This window comes from Palaemon carinicauda, chromosome 17 (assembly GCF_036898095.1).
Source record: "Palaemon carinicauda isolate YSFRI2023 chromosome 17, ASM3689809v2, whole genome shotgun sequence".
Classification (NCBI taxonomy): Eukaryota; Metazoa; Arthropoda; class Malacostraca; order Decapoda; family Palaemonidae; genus Palaemon; species Palaemon carinicauda.
Genome location: NC_090741.1, coordinates 67,638,515 through 67,656,621, shown reverse-complemented (window position 1 = coordinate 67,656,621; position 18,107 = coordinate 67,638,515). Strand labels below are relative to the sequence as shown.

Below are 18,107 nucleotides of genomic sequence, written 5' to 3'. Positions count from 1 at the left end.
CATTGCTTATTGAAGTTGTTAAAATGTCTGTTCCTCTTGTCCTTGCGTTGAGGTTACCTAAGGAAAGCTGTTTTTCATACAATCAAAAATCATCAGTGAAAGCACAAAGAAAATATTTTTATGCCAAAAATCTGGAACCTGTTGACTCATCTAAAACTAAAATAGATCACAGTGAGGAGATGGACAAAACAGGAACTCTTTGGTCCATCATATGATAAATCACTCACTCACTGCAACTAGCAGTTTTTCCTTGTCAGCTACAACAGCTCTTGCAGCTGACAAGGAAAAACTGCTAGTTGTATTAAGTTAGGATTCATTGAATTCAAGGAAAAATTGCTTCCATTCTCTGGGAGGTACATCCATGAACACAACTTTCCTATTTTCTGTGTGTACATATTTGTGTGTGTACATATACAGTAGAATGATTTCAAACACACAATATTCAGTGTCAAAGCAGAAATATACAACACATACTGTACATATATTGAGGGCCGTAGAAGGCCGCACTTGATGGTCCAGAAGGCCATAAGTTGCAGGTTCCCCATCCCTGCTCTAGGCCTACCAGCATCTCAAGATGTTCCGTCCAACACCGCTAGCACATCTTTTTAGCAACTGGTTTGAATAACATACCTCTCGATACAGTTATTTTTCATTTTCATTAGGTTTTGCGAGAACCTAAATGTGTTAGTTCCATCGGTCTACACACACACACACACACACATATATATATATATATATATATATATATATATATATATATATATATATATATATATATATATATATATATATATATATATATATATATATATATATATATATATATATATACGTCTTGTTATTACGGAAAACAACTAATTTGAAAACCAAACTGTAGATCAACTTAACACGATCTAATCACACCTCTAAACACATAAACGTATATCGTGAGTCACAACAGTAAGTACAATTCAGCTCATCCCATCTAGAAAGTATTCCCTGTATATGACTATCATTATGCAAGATATGGTGAAGTATGTCATAATGTATATGGTGTAATGTATATATGAGGGCAAGGTAATATTAATGATTACCGAGGACAGTTTCTAGCAGTGTCTGCAACTTCACCATCCATATGAGATAAGGATTTTGTGTATTAGGGAGCCTATAGGTCTACGTTCTGAGTCCTCACCAGGATGGAGAGAGGCCTTGTGCACTTATCGTATGTCTTTATGGCAAGTCTCTAGGACATTGTGCAGTCTGTTGCATCTGCTATTCATGAGCGACCTTTAAAAAACTATAAAACTTTTAATGGCAGTAACGCTAAAACTGCATATTTCATCAGCTTTCGAGAACAGTAGTGAATATTCGAGCGAGTGTCAGACTATTGTGAAAGTTACCAGAGTTAGTTAAAAACGGTTTCTCAGCGCGCTTGTGCAAAGTGAATTTACAGTTTGCTTGGATATATTCATAATATAATCGTAGGATCTTAGTGGTTAAAAACTATTTTGAAATGCGTATACAAACTATTAGTGAGTTTTTCCACGGTTTAATAGGATAACAGTCTACAATATAGACTGACATTTGGATATTATTGAAAGTTCGCATTTAGCATTTCAACCAATTGTGCATATAAAAATTCTACACACAAGTCTTCCAGAATCAATATTCAGTTGGGAAATAAAACAATATACCCTTTTACAATACTATGTGTCTTCTAATTTCCCTTTGCAGCTACATTTTTGTTTACATAATCCCCGTCTATGGAGGCCAACGAATATTACAAGGTCTCCCTAGAGGCTACGTTACCCCTAGTACTAGAGAAACCGATTGGTTTCCTTGGATATAACAGTTCTTTCTTTATTTCACTGAAGAGGAATTTCAAATAGTTTTTTTAAAAACAAGTGGTTTCATCACTTATTATTTATCTTACATTGTCTTGCTTATGTGAATAAGTTTATTAAGGGACAATATATTATCCACCAAATTTTGAAATTCATGATCGTATATCATACAAAAGAAACATTTGTGTGTGTTTACCAAAATAGAAATGTGTTGCTTTTGATATACACATTTCTCTCCTTTACTTTGGAATAAGTAAATTAAATTTATAATTCATATTTTTCTGGCATTCCGCACATATTATTTGAAACCTTTGGTGTGTAGTCCGTAGAGTTTATAGTTAATTTCAGAACACTCGCTAGTGTTATTAAAACTTGCTTGATTAGTTCAGTGAAAGACATTCAAGTATCTTTCTTTAATTATCTCTTTGGTTGCTGCATTCAATATTTTTCGAGTATATCCTCAGGCGACTCTTCTAAGTTAATTTGAAGACATTCATCCTTCTAGTTTTAAAATTAGCCCATTCAATAACGGTCAGCTTGATCGACTGTGATTGGTCTATTTAAACTTGGTTTGTTATCTCTATTATGATTGGTCAGTTTGGAAATTATGGTATTTCATCTTATCAACCAGTTTGTAGAAACTTCTTTGTCTCCTGTAGGACTAGTCTGATTAGTTCAATTAACGGAGTTTAAATGGTGAACTAGGAAGTAGGTTGGCCAGGGCACCAGTCACCCGTTGAGATAACGTTAGAGTGAGTTTTTTGATTGGCCAGACAGTATTATATTGGATACGTCTTTCTCTATAGTTACGGCTGATTTTTCCTTGGTCTACAAATACACCGAAAAGCCCGGCCTATTCTTTCCATATTCTACTCTGTCCTCATGCACCCGACAACACTGACTAAACAATTCTTCTTTTCTCAAAGGTTAACTTCTACACTCTAATTGTTCAGTAGCTTTTTTCCTCTTGGTAAGGGTACAAGAGACTCTAGCTTTGGTGAGCAGCTCTTCTGGGACACTCCAAAATCAAACCATTGTTCTCTATTCTTGGATAGTGTCATAGCTTCTGTACCATGGTCTTCCTCTCTCTTGGGATAGAGTTCTCTTGCTTAAGGGTACACTCGGACACACTTTGTTAGCTTAATTCGCTTCCTCTTGTTTTTTTTTTTTTTTTTTTGTCTAAGATTATATATGAAAGATTTATTTTAATGTTGTTACAGTTCTTAAGATATTTTATGTTAGTTGTTCATTACTTCTCTTGTAATTTATTCATTTCTCTTATTTCCTTCCCTCACTGAACTATTTTTCCTTGATGCAGCCCCTAGGCTTACAGCATGGTGCTTTTCCAACTAGGGTTGTAGCTAAGCTAATAATAATAATAATAATAATAATAATAATAATAATAATAATGATAATGATAATAATAATAATAATGGTCTTATCTCTAATTGGTTCACTTAAAAGTTCAAACGTCCTGCGTGACTGTCTCTCGCCGGTCCATTTGAAAAAAGCCTCTTTTATGATTTGTTCGTTTAATTCCTTTCACAGTTAAGGAGACGCCCCCTCCCCCCCCCCCCACTTCTGTGTTTCTTGAATGAAGATGAGACTGTTGAAGACTTAAAAAAAAAAAAAAAAAAACTTCCACTCGGAGGAGGGTAACAAGAGTGAAATTAATGACCATCGGAAGTTATGAAAGCTCCATTACTCTCACTAAAACTCTTCTAACTTTTTTCGAGGAGAGAAACTTTCAAACTTCTGAACTTATGACTTAAAAGTTTTCTTTTTTCTCTTTTAGCAGACTTCTGTGTAAGTGTGAGTGTGTGAATGTGTCCATGTCCGTCCGTAGAAGAGGGCTTTTGTATGGATGTCGGTTAGAGTAAAAAGGTCCTGTGCCTTTTGCGCCTGTATAGACCTGAGAGTGGGGCGGCCTCTAGTCTCACGTCGATAAGGGTGGGTTCCAGGGTTGCCAGATATGGGGATTTATCCCCTAGATTTGGAGACTTATCCCTACATTTGGGAATTTATCCTTAGGTTTGGGGATTTTGGATGACTGGTGACTATATGCTATACATGTATCTATGAAGAAGAAACAGAGATGAGTAAACCTTTATATTGTTGCAATTAGTTTATTTATAATTACATGAAGTATAACGAGTAATTTCTGTATTAGAAGAAAATATATTTCTGGAAATGGGGATTTTTTATCAAGAGTTTTAGGGAATTTTACATTAACCCACCTGGCATTCTGGCAACACTGGTGGGTTCGCACTTCGCCCTACTTTCCCGCTCAGTCGAGGAACAACCGGCGCCTGGGTAAGACCGCGCTCTCCTCCCGCTCGTCCCTGCTTCAATCGGGTCGCCTGCCTGCCCTTACTAACTTTTTTCCCCTGCTGTTGTGTTCGAAGACGATGGATATAAACGGAAACTCTATCTTATAGATATATTATCAGAGGTCCAGTGATAAGGTCCTTAGCCATTTTAAACAAGAGAGAAGTTTCTGAAAACAATTTGGTTATGGGAGGCAGCATGAGACACCTACATATTCTTCTACCTTTCCGAAGACATTCGTTTGTCTGGGGGTGTATTTTCTTCGTCTGCTGGAGTGTGATAGGTAAGCCTCGTCTATATATTCATGTAGTTACATTAAGCCAAGGTAGAGGTAAGACCCATCTGTTAATTACAGTTATAGAAATTAGTAATATAGATTATGGCCATCTATTAATTATGTAGCTATAAACAATTCTAATTGGCCAAGATCTATATATTTATTGTGAATTCACAACTGTAAGCGTTGGAATTCGTATCCCCTATATGTTAATTATGTTATAAACACTGATACAGGTAAGACACGTGTTAATTATATTATATTTGATAAACTTTAAGGTAAAATTATCTGGTAATTCTGCGCTACCATCGAGTAATTTCAAAATTATCTGCACATTTATTAATTTATTACCGAGAGAAAAACTTATCTATTTCTATACTCTTCTTTTTCTTAATGTAATGACCGCTAAGCAACGCCAAATTACTTTCAAATGTAATTTATTAGACTTGATATATTTAGATTTAAGAAATTTCTATGCATGAGGTTTTGGATGCAATCACAAAAAGTTGATATTTGTGATCATTTACCGGGAATTTTACTTAAGAATAACAGTAATACATTAAACTGTCATTTTCTTCTAAATAGAATAAATTTACTGCTAACAAAAGAAATCCATAGTTTGTATTAGTATTAACGAAAACCAGTACGTTATCTCTAATTCGTAGAGACATTCCAAAGTTTCTTTACCCGCAAGTTTTAATCATATATTACTTAGCCTTAGATGCGTGAAATATAATCTAAGTTTTACTAAGCGTTGCTTTCGTTATTCTTATCCAATCAATTGCAATCAGTGCGACACTACATACCAGTTAAAGTAGAGAGTATTAGAGGGCATAGTACATGCGTAAGAAATTTATGGATTTCTGATATTAGAGGTAATTATTCAAGCTTTAACGTATTTATTTAAAAAAAAAAAATTGAATATAGATGTGTATATACATGTATGCATATATTGTCAATAACGCGGTGTGAATTTATAAAGAAAAACAATTTAATAGCGTACGTAAATAGTGGATAGGTCTAACCGAGCCATGCTGAAGTTTGATTCATTTGCACCTGAAAGTTAATCTTTCCCTCTTTAAAATCTCTTTCATCATTTACTTTCATAAAGGATGTCTTATTTATCTGCATATCTATCTACTGCCTCAGTTTTACCCCCCCTCCTCTCTCTCTCTCTCTCTCTCTCTCTCTCTCTCTCTCTCTCTCTCTCTCTCTCTCTCTCTCAACTGATGGCAACTGGTGATCTCAAACAAAAAAATCTTCTAAAAGTATCCCTGGAAACTACATAAAAGACCCATTTTAAGGCCAAAGTTTAAGGAAAAGTTTGTTTGACTTAACCGTTGAACACCAGCAAGGAATCGCGGTGGCCACCATCAGACGTTTTAAAAACACTCGGTGGACAGTGGTGGCCACAAAATTAATAGTGGTCACTGTTGGACAGGTAGTCACCCGTGGGCAATGTCATTTAATGGACGATGGTGTCCACCGTTGGACAAAGTTGGTCACTGCTGCATATTGGTGACCACAAATGGACAACGGTGGCCAATGATGTATATCTGCGGCCATTCGTAGACAGTGGTGACACCAAATGGAAAATAATGACTGCTGATGGACGATGGTTGCCACCATGGTCATTTGTTGGCTACAAGTGAAGAATACTGTCTTCTGTGGACTTAGGAGTACAATAATAAGCATTGGCAGTCACCAGCGAACAATTGTGGATTCTAAATTGACATTGACTGTACCATCCCGTACATAGTACTAGGTATGCAGATAGTTCCAGATTGTACCATCCAATACGTAGTACTAGGTATATAGTCCCAGACTGTATTATCCTGTACATAGTACTAGGCATGCAGCTAGTTCCTGCCTGTACATCCAGTACGTAGTACTAAGCATGCAGTTAGACCTAGCCTATACCATCTCGTACTTAGCATAGGTATGCAGCTAGTCCCAAACTGTACCATCCTGTAGGTAGTACAATGTATGCAGTTATTCCTAACAAGTCTTCCCTTCTCCATCTTGAAGCTCAATACCACACAATAATCTAAAATTCTAATTCCAGCTGTGCAGACTATGGCAGTTGAATCGGTAAAACTTCAGAAGTTCAAACTTACAGCGGATGTTATATTGAACTTGTACATGCTGTCATGAGTCTTTGCTCTAAGTTTATATATGGCATATATGTTTTAACGTTAATACTGGTCCCAATGAATTTTATAATCATCAATTACTTTTCAAATAGTTCATTCATTTCCTTTCCTCACTAGGTATTTTCCCTGTTGAAGCCCTTGTGCTTACAGCATTCTGCTTTTCCAATTAGGGTTGTAGCTTATTTATTAATGGCAATAATAATAGTAATAATCAGGGTAAGCAGAAGAAAATGATGAGCAGTGGATCAGAGTAGCCGCCAGTAGCCCTATGGTTGCCACTATCCTCCCGAGAGTTGGTGAACAACATTGGTGGTCACTATGGACAATTATTGGTACATATGGATACTGACAGCCAACTGTGGTCAGTATGATTAAGACCGAACAATAATGGCCAACCACTACGGGCTGCAGTGTTGCAAGAGCCCGTGTTTGAACCTGCAAGCAAGATGGCCAACCATTGGGATGGCTGGCCACATGTTTACTCCCAAAAGCATTTAGAACTTGAGTTACTAACTTGCTTTTCAGGATTTACCTGGTGAGACCACTGTCTTACGTATAAGCGAGTTTTACTCTACTTCCCGACTCACTAGGTGACCCAATTAATAAAATTCAATTCAAATTACTCCTAATGAGTCAATGTAGGATGAAATTCAACTCAATATCGTGTTGAATAGTAATAAATTTCCACTTTACATTTGAATCGAACCTTAATTCCTTCAAATGAAAGGCAAAGTCATTCTCAATCTTGCCACTAGAGAGGTTACCAGGGTTGATTTCAGTGTGTTATAGAAATTTATTTCCATTGGGCACGCTAGTATGTTGATTTCCCCCCACCTCTCTCTCTCTCTCTCTCTCTCTCTCTCTCTCTCTCTCTCTCTCTCTCTCTCTCTCTCTCTCTCTCTCTCTCTCTCTCTACAGTATAATATATATATATATATATATATATATATATATATATATATATATATATATATATATATATATATATATATATATATATACAGTGCATATGTATTATATATATATGTATATATATATATATATATATATATATATATATATATATATATATATATATATATATACATATATATATATATATATATATATATATATATATATATATATATATAATGTGTGTGTATGAGTATGCACGCATGCATACATATGCATTTCCTGAGACACACTGTCGCCAGTATATGCACCCAAACGCATCAGAAGAGAGAAGAAGAAAGTTTGGAAAAAAAATAATAATAAAAGCTGAAAGGGAAGACCTTTGGCATAAAGCCAAAACCGGTTAATAAATTACGGTAAAACTTGACTCGAGGCTCTTCTCGATTTTAGGCAGTGATGCCTAAAAGTCTGGAAATTTACCTTACGATCCTTCTCAAAATCGGTTAATGATTCTTTGTGCATTAGACTGTGGGAGGAGATAGTCTTGAAAGAAGCCGTTTTTTATAGTTTTTATATGGATTATCTGTTTTAATATTGTTATAGTGTTTTTAAAATGTTTTGTTTTAAGTGTTCATTACTTCTTATATCGTTTATTTCCTGAATTTTTTCCTCACTGGGCTATTTTTCCCAGTTGGAGCTCTTGAGCTTATAGCATCTTGCTTTTCTAACTAGTGTTGTAGCTTAGCTAGTAATAATGATAATAATAATTAATACTTTAATTTTTCTTATCATCTTTGCTTGCTAATATGTGAAATTTACTTTCTTGTTTATAGTCTAGTACGAATGATAGATAATAGATAGACATTAAGAATAACAGAATGGATCCCTAGAGATTGCAAAATAAGCAGAGGAAGGAAGAGAAGGCGATGAATTGACGAACTAAGAAAGTTTGCGGGTTGTGGACTGACATACATTAGTTAGACGATAAAGACACAAGTGGAAGGACATGTCTGAGGCCTTTGTTCCTTGTGATGGCGATGAATGTCCTTTAGTCATATTCTAGATAATGATAGTATTGTAATGAAAATAAGTAGAGAATATTTCATAAATGGCTGTGTGACTGATAAATAAAGTCATATATATATTCAAGATGAAAAAGCTTTACACAACAGCAATAAAACTCAATTTTATTGAAATATTTTATTTCAATTGTTAATCACTTTTCTTGTAGTTTCCCTATTTCCTTTCCTCACTGGGCTATTTTCCCTGTTGGAGCCCTCGGGCTTATAGCATTCTTCTTTTCCAACTTAGGTTGCAGCTTGGAAAGTAATAATAAAGATGATAATAATAATAGATAAATGAAATCATCTCAGTGATCTTAGAAATGGTGAATGTGTTCGAAGAAATAAACGAATAACAACAATAATTCTATTATCATAGCTCATAAATTCCTAGTATAGAATAGCGTCCGTCATCTTGCGTCAGCCTTTCTGTTATGATTATTATTACTAGCTAAGATACAACGTCGCTGGAAAAGCAGGATGCTATAATTATGTCCAAGGGGTTCAACAGGGAAAATAGCACAGCGAGGAAAGGAAATAAATAAACTACAAAAGAATGAACAATTAAAATGAAATATTTTTAAGAACAGTAACAACATTGACACAGATCTATTGTATATGTACAATTAAAAGAGACTTAATGGCAGTCAGTTCAACATAAAAACATTCTCTGCAAGTTCTAACCGCTAAAATGTTCCAAGGGGTCTTGAACTTGGCTAAACCAAACTCATCGTCCAGTTATTTTCAAAGTTATGGGTACATTATTAATTGTAATCGAATAGCCATGTCATAGCTTATTAACACTGCGTACTACTAATGAAATTATTATGTCTGAGAGACCTTTTAATAAAAAGAAGATGGTTTGGGAAATAATATCTGTACTCATCGGTAAATTTCCTTTCTTATCTACGGTAGACCGAAGTAATACAATTTGCTTGATGAACAAATGAAAGATTACTGGTGCCTTGATAACGGTTGGAATCTGCAGTCACCGATGAGTCTAGGGAACTATTGAGAGAGAAATTTCCACTTCTTGGTAAATTAGTGAAAAGTAGAGTTTCTGTAGTAAAGGTCTGTATGAAATTGTTTCCTTAATACATGCACATATTGTATATATACCCAAACAAAAGTTATCCATTCAAAAAAACTAGGCCGACGTACTGCACACTGCACATTTAATTTTTCAAAATGCTATCATGTTACTGATATTTTGCAATCTTTCCAATTAACACGTACTATAAAACTTTAATTCCATAATCATTGAGCTAAACATTAGGCCTAGTTCAATATGCAGCAGAATAATCACAATCATTGTATCTCTCCTTTAGGCTCAACCCTGAAACTTTTTTTCTCATGATAGGGTAAAGTTGGCTTACTCCAACTCACACGCAATGACAGGGCATAGGTGGGTTTTAAATAACTATTCTCAGTATATTTGGTATTGCAAGCACTATAAATAAGTTGGAAGACCCCGGCCTACATGGCTGAGGACTATGAAGCATGATGTAGATGATGAATGGAGAAATTATGATTTAAATGCTCAAGATAGAGACGACTGGCAAAATCTAACCGAGGCCCTTTGCGTTCATAGGCGTAGGATATTATATATATATATATATATATATATATATATATATATATATATATATATATATATATTATATATATATATATATATGAATGAATATATATATATTATATATATATATATAGATATATGAATGAATATATATATATATATATATATATATATATATATATATATATATATATATATATATATGTTACAGTCAATATCTAAATCTAGGCAATTTGTAAAGTGACTGAACTTTTCAGGCAATATGTGAATTGCCTGTTTCACCCAGTCAATTTACAAATCAGCTAAAAATTGCAGACAATTTATAAATTGACTAAAATTCTAATGGATTTTCTTGGCATATTGACTGAAATGAATCTCGGTATGGATATTCGGTCAGTTTACCTCTTGAAACTTTGTGTGCTGTTGTCTGGGTAGTTTATTATTGTGCGTGTGTGAAAGACCATTGCTAACACAGAAAGTATGGCGTGTTCTGAGGAAGTATTTTATTTTTTTTTCTTTTTGACGAAAATTAGTTGTTGAATTAAAACTCGGATTCAAATTCATTACTCCTGCTTAAAATTGAATACTAGAGTCTGATAGAGGAACTCTAAGTAGCATCATCTGCAAAAAAAAATAAATTGAATCGGCAGTATTACATCCTTGGAAATTATGATGTTCTTTAATGTGGTGACGTTGAAAAGACGAAATGATAGAAGTCAAGAACCGATTTATTTTGTGGAAATTGATGATGAGTTTGACACAAGAAAACATATTCATATTACTTTGGGACATGGTGGAAGAGATAAAATAGTCAAGGTTTTATTAAGATATGCAAATATTACTAGAGATACTGTAGGACTGTTCAAATCTTTGTGTTCAGTGTCATAAGAAACGGAAAAGAATTACGACCAATTTTGTCAAATCAGGTGGATGTCATTGACATGCAGTCTTGTATGAAAGGTAAATATAAGTGGATAATGTTGTATCGAGATCACTTAAAAAAGTATTGCTTATTTTGCCCCTAAACTTCCAAAATGGCCGCTGATGATGCATTCCAACTGCTAAAAATCAATTTTTGGGTGAGGTAGCAATGTCGTCCTGATGGAAGTTCCTTCGTTAGTAGCTTCCTAGGTTATATTTGACTACAGTGATATATCCCAGAGAATTTACCAAAGGTATCCAGAATCCTAACTCCTGGAGCAAATATCCCTTGAAGATTTTTAATAAGGGATATCACATAAAATCAGAGGATGTATTCTTGACACGTCTCATAGCTATCTACACCCCTAATAGCGCTTTCGCTTCGAGGGGAAAAAGTGGCAAGAATATAGGAGAGCCGTTATTAAAGCAACGCTCATACTGTACTGTAAATAGGTGCCACCCCGCCGCCTCGTGGTGCCATCTAGCCATTCTTTGAAGCTTTGTAGGTGTAACAGATACAGTACATTGGGGAGGGAATTGTTATCCTTTGTCAAAAGGAGGGCGGGTCCATCAGGACGACATGGCTACCTCACCCAAAAATAGATTTTTCGCTTCGCTCAAAATCCGTTTTTTGGGCTCAGGCCATGTCGTGCTGATGGAAGTTTACCAGAGCATTAATGTATCTGTGGATTTTCAATAGTGTCGTTCATCTCGAGAAAAGTTTTCCTTTTGGCCCTCAGGGCCTAGAGACACTTGACGTTACCGTTAAAAACGTCATTCAACTGATCATATCGGATGTCAGTGCTTCCTGCCCCCTACAGGGAAGAGTCTGGGTAGACTTTAGGAAAAAACCCGAGGATTGTGAGTTCAAGGAACAGACTAGCAAACAGTTTGTATATTAGTGTCGTCATATACGTAAAGCATAGATTGTACTTAGATGGAATTGATCTGTGTAGGTTACTGATGAACCTCCCAAGTCTGGATGTTGATAGAGACAGACAGGTTTATACACATGTAGGAAACCTTAGTTCAGTAAGATAGACAGTTTAGTACAATAAGACCTTACATGGTTGCTCGGAACAGTAATAATCTCAGTTCCTGGTGTTTTCCTAGATAATAATAGGATCAAAAGATGCTCTGACATATATATAAAGTTTAGAATATTTGGGGCATAATGAGACGCAAAGATTCCTACCAACTATTGTTTATTACAAAAGTAAAAATAGAAATCAAGGTTGTAACAATCAATTACAATTTCAGTTTATGCTGAGTGAATCTGCATAGGCGCATAATAGGTAATAACAGAAATAAATAAAGTTTCACCTGAAAAAGGGAACACAAGCCCCTCTATGGGAAATATGTAAAAATTTCACTATGTATTCTGTTGTTAAAAGGAACACTATGCATATAAATATGCATGGCACGTGTGTTGGTCTATTATGCTGAATGTCACCTGTGTAGTTAGAACAGTCTAATAGTGTCGACACTAGACACATTACTCACATGATATACCTTAAGAGTCTATCATGTACACCCTTCACTATAAAGTCCCAAATAGTGCACTGTTCTTTGCAGAGGTCAGGTGGTAGGTTTTAGAACACTACCTGCTGCCACCATGAAATGTTTAATTTCCATCCATCCAGTATAAGCACGAAGGCTTTCAAACGACATAGTCTGAAAGAAATTAAGGGACGAGGCGACTTTCCTCGGATCATGACCTGCGGGTGTACTGTCTGGATCCGCTCTGCGAATAAAATAGGTGATTTTCGCCCTTATCTGTTTCAACGATAACATTGAACCTGATGTTTCTCCCCTGAAAACCTGACCTCCCTTAAAGTCTGAAGTTTGACGAAGATAGACCTTTAGGCATTCCACTGGGCAGAGGGATGCTTCTTCCTTCAGAGGGCAGATTCTCCAGGGACCCCATCTCTTAGTGGGGAGCTCGTTCTTGGCGAGAAACGTTGGGTCCGGAAAGAGGTTCAGTTCTCCGCAGTCTGTGAACTGAATGTGTCAAGAATACTGAATCTGTCAAGAATACGTCCTCTGATTTTATGCGATATCCCTTATTAAAAATCTTCAAGGGATATTCACTCCAGGAGTTAGAATTCTGGATACCTTTGGTAAATTCTCTGGGATATATCACTGTAGTCAAATATAACCTAGAAAGCTACTAACGAAGTAACTTCCATCAGCACGACATGGCCTGAGCCCAAAAAATGGACATATTTTCAATGTTTGGGCCACCTCAAATTCTTGAAAGCAATAATGGTAGTAAATTTACAACATTTGACATTCGGAACTTGAACTTGTTTGGCCAGACTTGTTAATGTTTCATGGTATACCAAGGGTAAACTTTTCGTCAAAAAAAAAAAAAAAAAAAAAAATACTTCCTCTGAACACGCCATACTTTCTGTGTTAGCAATGGTCTTTCACACACGCACAATAATAAACTACCCAGACAACAGCACACAAAGTTTCAAGAGGTAAACTGACCTAATATCCATACCGGGGTTCATTTCAGTCAATATGCCAAGAAAATCCATTAGAATTTTAGTCAATTTACAAATTGTCTGCAATTTTTAGCTGATTTGCAAATTGACTGGGTGAACCAGGCAATTCACATATTGCCTGAAAAGTTCAGTCACTTTACAAATTGCCTGGATTTAGATATTGACTGTAACATATATATATATATATATATATATATATATATATATATATATATATATATATATATATATATATATATATATATATATATATATATGATAAATTTTGCCCATTTAAACGTGTTTTTCATATTTCAAATATATATGTATGGATATATATATATAATATATATATGTATATATATAAATATATATATATATATATATATATATATATATATATATATATATATAAATATATATATATATATATATATATATATATATATATATATATATATATATATATGTATATATATATATTAGTCAAGCTATAGCACTGGTTGGAAAAGCTATAAGCCCAAGGACTCCAATAGGGAAAGTAGCACAGTGAGAAAGTTAATGAAATATCAGGTGAACTATTTATAGATAATGAATATATAAAATATTTTAAGATCAGTAACAACATTACAATAGATCAGTTATATATAAACTATTGAAAGAGACTTTTGTCAGCCTATTCAACATAAAAAAAAAATTGCACTTCTGAAGATAATTCCACAAATTAAAAAAAAAAAACTTAGAATACTGTGTAGTATTGTGTCATGATCGAGAAGCCACACACATACACACACACTATATATATATATATATATATATATATATATATATATATATATATATATATATATATATATATATATATATATCAGCTGTTGGCAGTCGACTACAGGACAAATCCCTTAGACATGTCCTTCCACTCCCGTCTGTTTATGGTCTCTATGCGTCTATATCCTCAAATTTTCTTAGCTCTTCAATCCATCGCCTATTCCTCTCCATAGGGACCCATTCTGTTATTCTTCTTGTCCATCTATTATTCGTCATTCTCATTACACACATCATTTCCTACGCCTATTGACGCAAAGGGCGTCAATATATATATACACATATACACTATATATATATATATATATATATATATATATATATATATATATATATATAGAGAGAGAGAGAGAGAGAGAGAGAGAGAGAGAGAGAGAGAGAGAGAGAGAGAGAGAGAGAGAGAGAGAGAGAGATCAGTTCTGAAGATAACACAGCGCGTTCATTTATCCTATAAGCGAGGGTACTCCATCCGCTCACTCTTCTCCAAATAGCACTCGTAGGATTCCACTCCCCAGCTAACTTCCCCCCCCCCCCCTCAAAGCTATCCGGAGGCTCCACCCATTCACTGGGAATACATGAGTGATCGGCTTTGGGCCTCTTTTCATTTATTTCGCTTTTGAGTAATAATTAATGCTTTGCCTTGCTCTCTTTCCGTTGGTTATTCGTCTCGTTCTTAATATTCACTGGGTTTATATAATTTCGTACTGTAACGGTTAATTTGGTTAGATTTCATATCTTATAGGGTTTAAATATACAGTACACTGTATATTAACAAAATATTTTCAGAAAGCATGTTAATTATGTAGTAATGTGTAAAACCATGAATGAGGTAATGTTTGCATATACGGAAATATGAAATTTACGATGTAGTAATTAACAAATCTCGGATGTTCGGGGGGAGGGGACTTAGCAAAGCATATCCTCCATTTATTAAACAGGCATCGAAGCAAACGTTTACATTACAGAGTTCAGACGTCATATTAATGTTTTTAAAATGTTTTAAAATCATCTGCCCTGGAATTACCGTAATTTTCTTATAATATAAAAAATTACATCAATATGCTCCAGAGGCAATCTATATTTCATTCGCGGGGATTTCTTGTCGTTTGGCGTTACTACTAACAACCTGCAGACGAGTCAATTGACATAAGAAAGTTAGTGCATCACCGCGGGAAGTAGACATTTCAATATTAATGGTATTAAGGTTTATGGCTGTTACGTGTAATTAGTCTTATGAGACACTTATTTGACCCTTAACCGCAGAATCATTCAGTTGGTTATAATAATTAGTTGAAGTTGGAGTTGTCTGACTATATTCTAACATTGCCCCCAGCCCTATAAGTGCTAATGGTGAGGACCCCTCCTCACGAAATCGTTATACTTATTTTACTGATACCGATCATAAATGTTTTTTTCTGAGCGACCTGATAGTGAATTCTATTACAAGGAGGTGAATAGCGATATTAAACATCAACGATGAACAGACGCAACTTGTTATTTGTCTTTGGTGACTTGAAGCCGAGCTCCATGACCAAGGTAAATATATAAACATTTAATTTTGTTGGAGAGTAGAAACTAAAGAGCTTATTTCTGTAATTAACTGGACTGTTTAAACATATGATATACAGGTATTAAAATCACACTTCTTAGACCAATACCCGTTGAATGTTGAGGGACATTGATTTTACCTTTTAATTCTGTTTGCATGTTGACGTAGGCAAGCAGATTGGATACAGATGATGACATGCATGTGACTGGCTTATGATATATATTCGTTAGTTTCTCTCCGTGTTGCTTTTCAAAATCATCAGCATTAAACTTTTGTTACACGGACGATGATACTGTATTGGTAGGTAATAGGTTGGCATGGGCACCAGCCGCCCGTTGAGATACTACCGCTAGAGAGTTATGGGGTCCTTTGACTGGCCAGACAGTACTACATAGGACCCTTCTCTCTGGTTACGGTTCTTTCCCTTTGCCTACACAGACACCGAATAGTCTGGCCTATCCTTTACAGATTCTCCTCTGTCCTCATACACCTGACAACACTGTGATTACTAGACAATTCTTCTTCACCCAAGGGGTTAACTACTGCACTGTAGTTGTTCAGTGGCTACTTTCCTCTTGGTAAGGGTAGAAGAGACTCTTTAGCTATGGTAAGCAGCTCTTCTAGGAGAAGGACACTCCAAAATCAAACCATTGTTCTCTATTCTTGGGTAGTGCCATAGCCTCTGTACCATGGTCTTACACTGCCTTGGGTTAGAGTTCTCTTGCTTGAGGGTACACTTGGGCACACTTTTCTGTGTAGTTTCTCTTCCTCTTGTTCTGTTAAAGTTTTTATAGTATAAATAGGAAATATTTATTTTAATATTGTTACTATTCCTAAAATGTTCTATTTTTCCTTATTTCCTTATTTCCTTTCCTCACTGGGCTATTTTCCCTGTTGGGGCCCTTGGGCCTATAGCATCCTGCTTTTCCAACTAGGGTTGTAGTTTAGCATTTAATAATAATAATAATAATTAACGGTTATGTTGGTGCCGTTATAGTATGTGGCCTACCCGGTTTGAATGTGTCCTACCTAAGCCGGTTTGACTGTGTCCTACCTTAGGAAGAGTTTGTATATATATGTAATGAAATCAATTATTTTTCACAATTGTTTAATATCTAACAATACAATTTTAAAAGAACAGTTTCCTTACCTACGAGTACGACGGGAGAAGCTAACTTAAAAAAACCCACCTAACCTATGCTAAAAGCCCCCCGGACCCCCCCCCCCTTACACAACATTAACATTAACTACATAGTTGAATACTGAAATCCATGTGTACTTTCATGATCAATATTCGTAATAACAGTATGTAGGCCACATACTATATCAGAGACAAAATTCCGTAGGCCACACTCGAAAGGTAGGCCACATACTGTAACGGCACCGTTATGTTGTTATACGAACCAAATCATTTGACATGTATACGGGGGTTATCCCAGTTTCTGATGGCTGTCAAATACTTCATACCAAACATTTCTAAATAAGCTTATCAATCAAAACTTTCCTTTGCATTAGGTAAATATGACTCTAAACTAACCTTAAATTGCCCTACATAATGATGTCTGGTATAAGTCTACACGCACTAGTTAATGGATAGTTTTATATATATATATATATATATATATATATATATATATATATATATATATATATATATATATATATATTGTATTTTTTAGTTATTACGGTCAGTTGTGGGCATAATTGGTTAAGCCAGTCTTCACGGTGAAACTAAGATTTCGATCTTCAGTTGCAAGATAAACTTTTGCCACCAGTATTAGCTTCATTGTGTGAACTCTTACAAAAAAATTACAAAAGTAGTACAATATATAACGTGTCCTCATGGCCTGCTTTTATTGTCATATTGGCTTTTGTGTTTTGGTTTGCCGTGTTTATTGTAATTATTAACATTGGAAGAAGATAACCATGTTTATATTTAACTTTTTATTCTCAATCATTTTGTTTTAATGTTCTATGTTACACGAAAACAGTTTTTTTTTTTTTTATAATTCTTGGGAAATTGTCTTTATTTTTAGAAATGGGTTAGGTGACAGTTATTTTCCCTATATGATAGAGCAAGTGTGTGGTTCTCTCTCTCTCTCTCTCTCTCTCTCTCTCTCTCTCTCTCTCTCTCTCTCTCTCTCTCTCTCTCTCTCTCTCTAATATATATATATATATATATATATATATATATATATATATATATAT

The 18,107-nt window shown here is 34.9% G+C and overlaps 1 protein-coding gene across 5 annotated transcripts in view; it reads left to right on the top strand.

Moving 5' to 3' along the window:
- Positions 1-4,128: 4,128 nt before the first annotated feature.
- The window catches only part of LOC137656844 (sushi, von Willebrand factor type A, EGF and pentraxin domain-containing protein 1-like), a 351,606-nt gene continuing 337,627 nt past the window's right edge, over positions 4,129-18,107 (top strand). For all 5 annotated transcript variants that reach the window (XM_068391184.1, XM_068391183.1, XM_068391182.1 and 2 more), the window contains exon 1: positions 4,129-4,434. In XM_068391184.1, the coding sequence (XP_068247285.1) occupies positions 4,338-4,434 (97 nt within the window). In that variant the 5' untranslated portion in view covers positions 4,129-4,337. The remainder of the gene's footprint in view (positions 4,435-18,107) is intronic.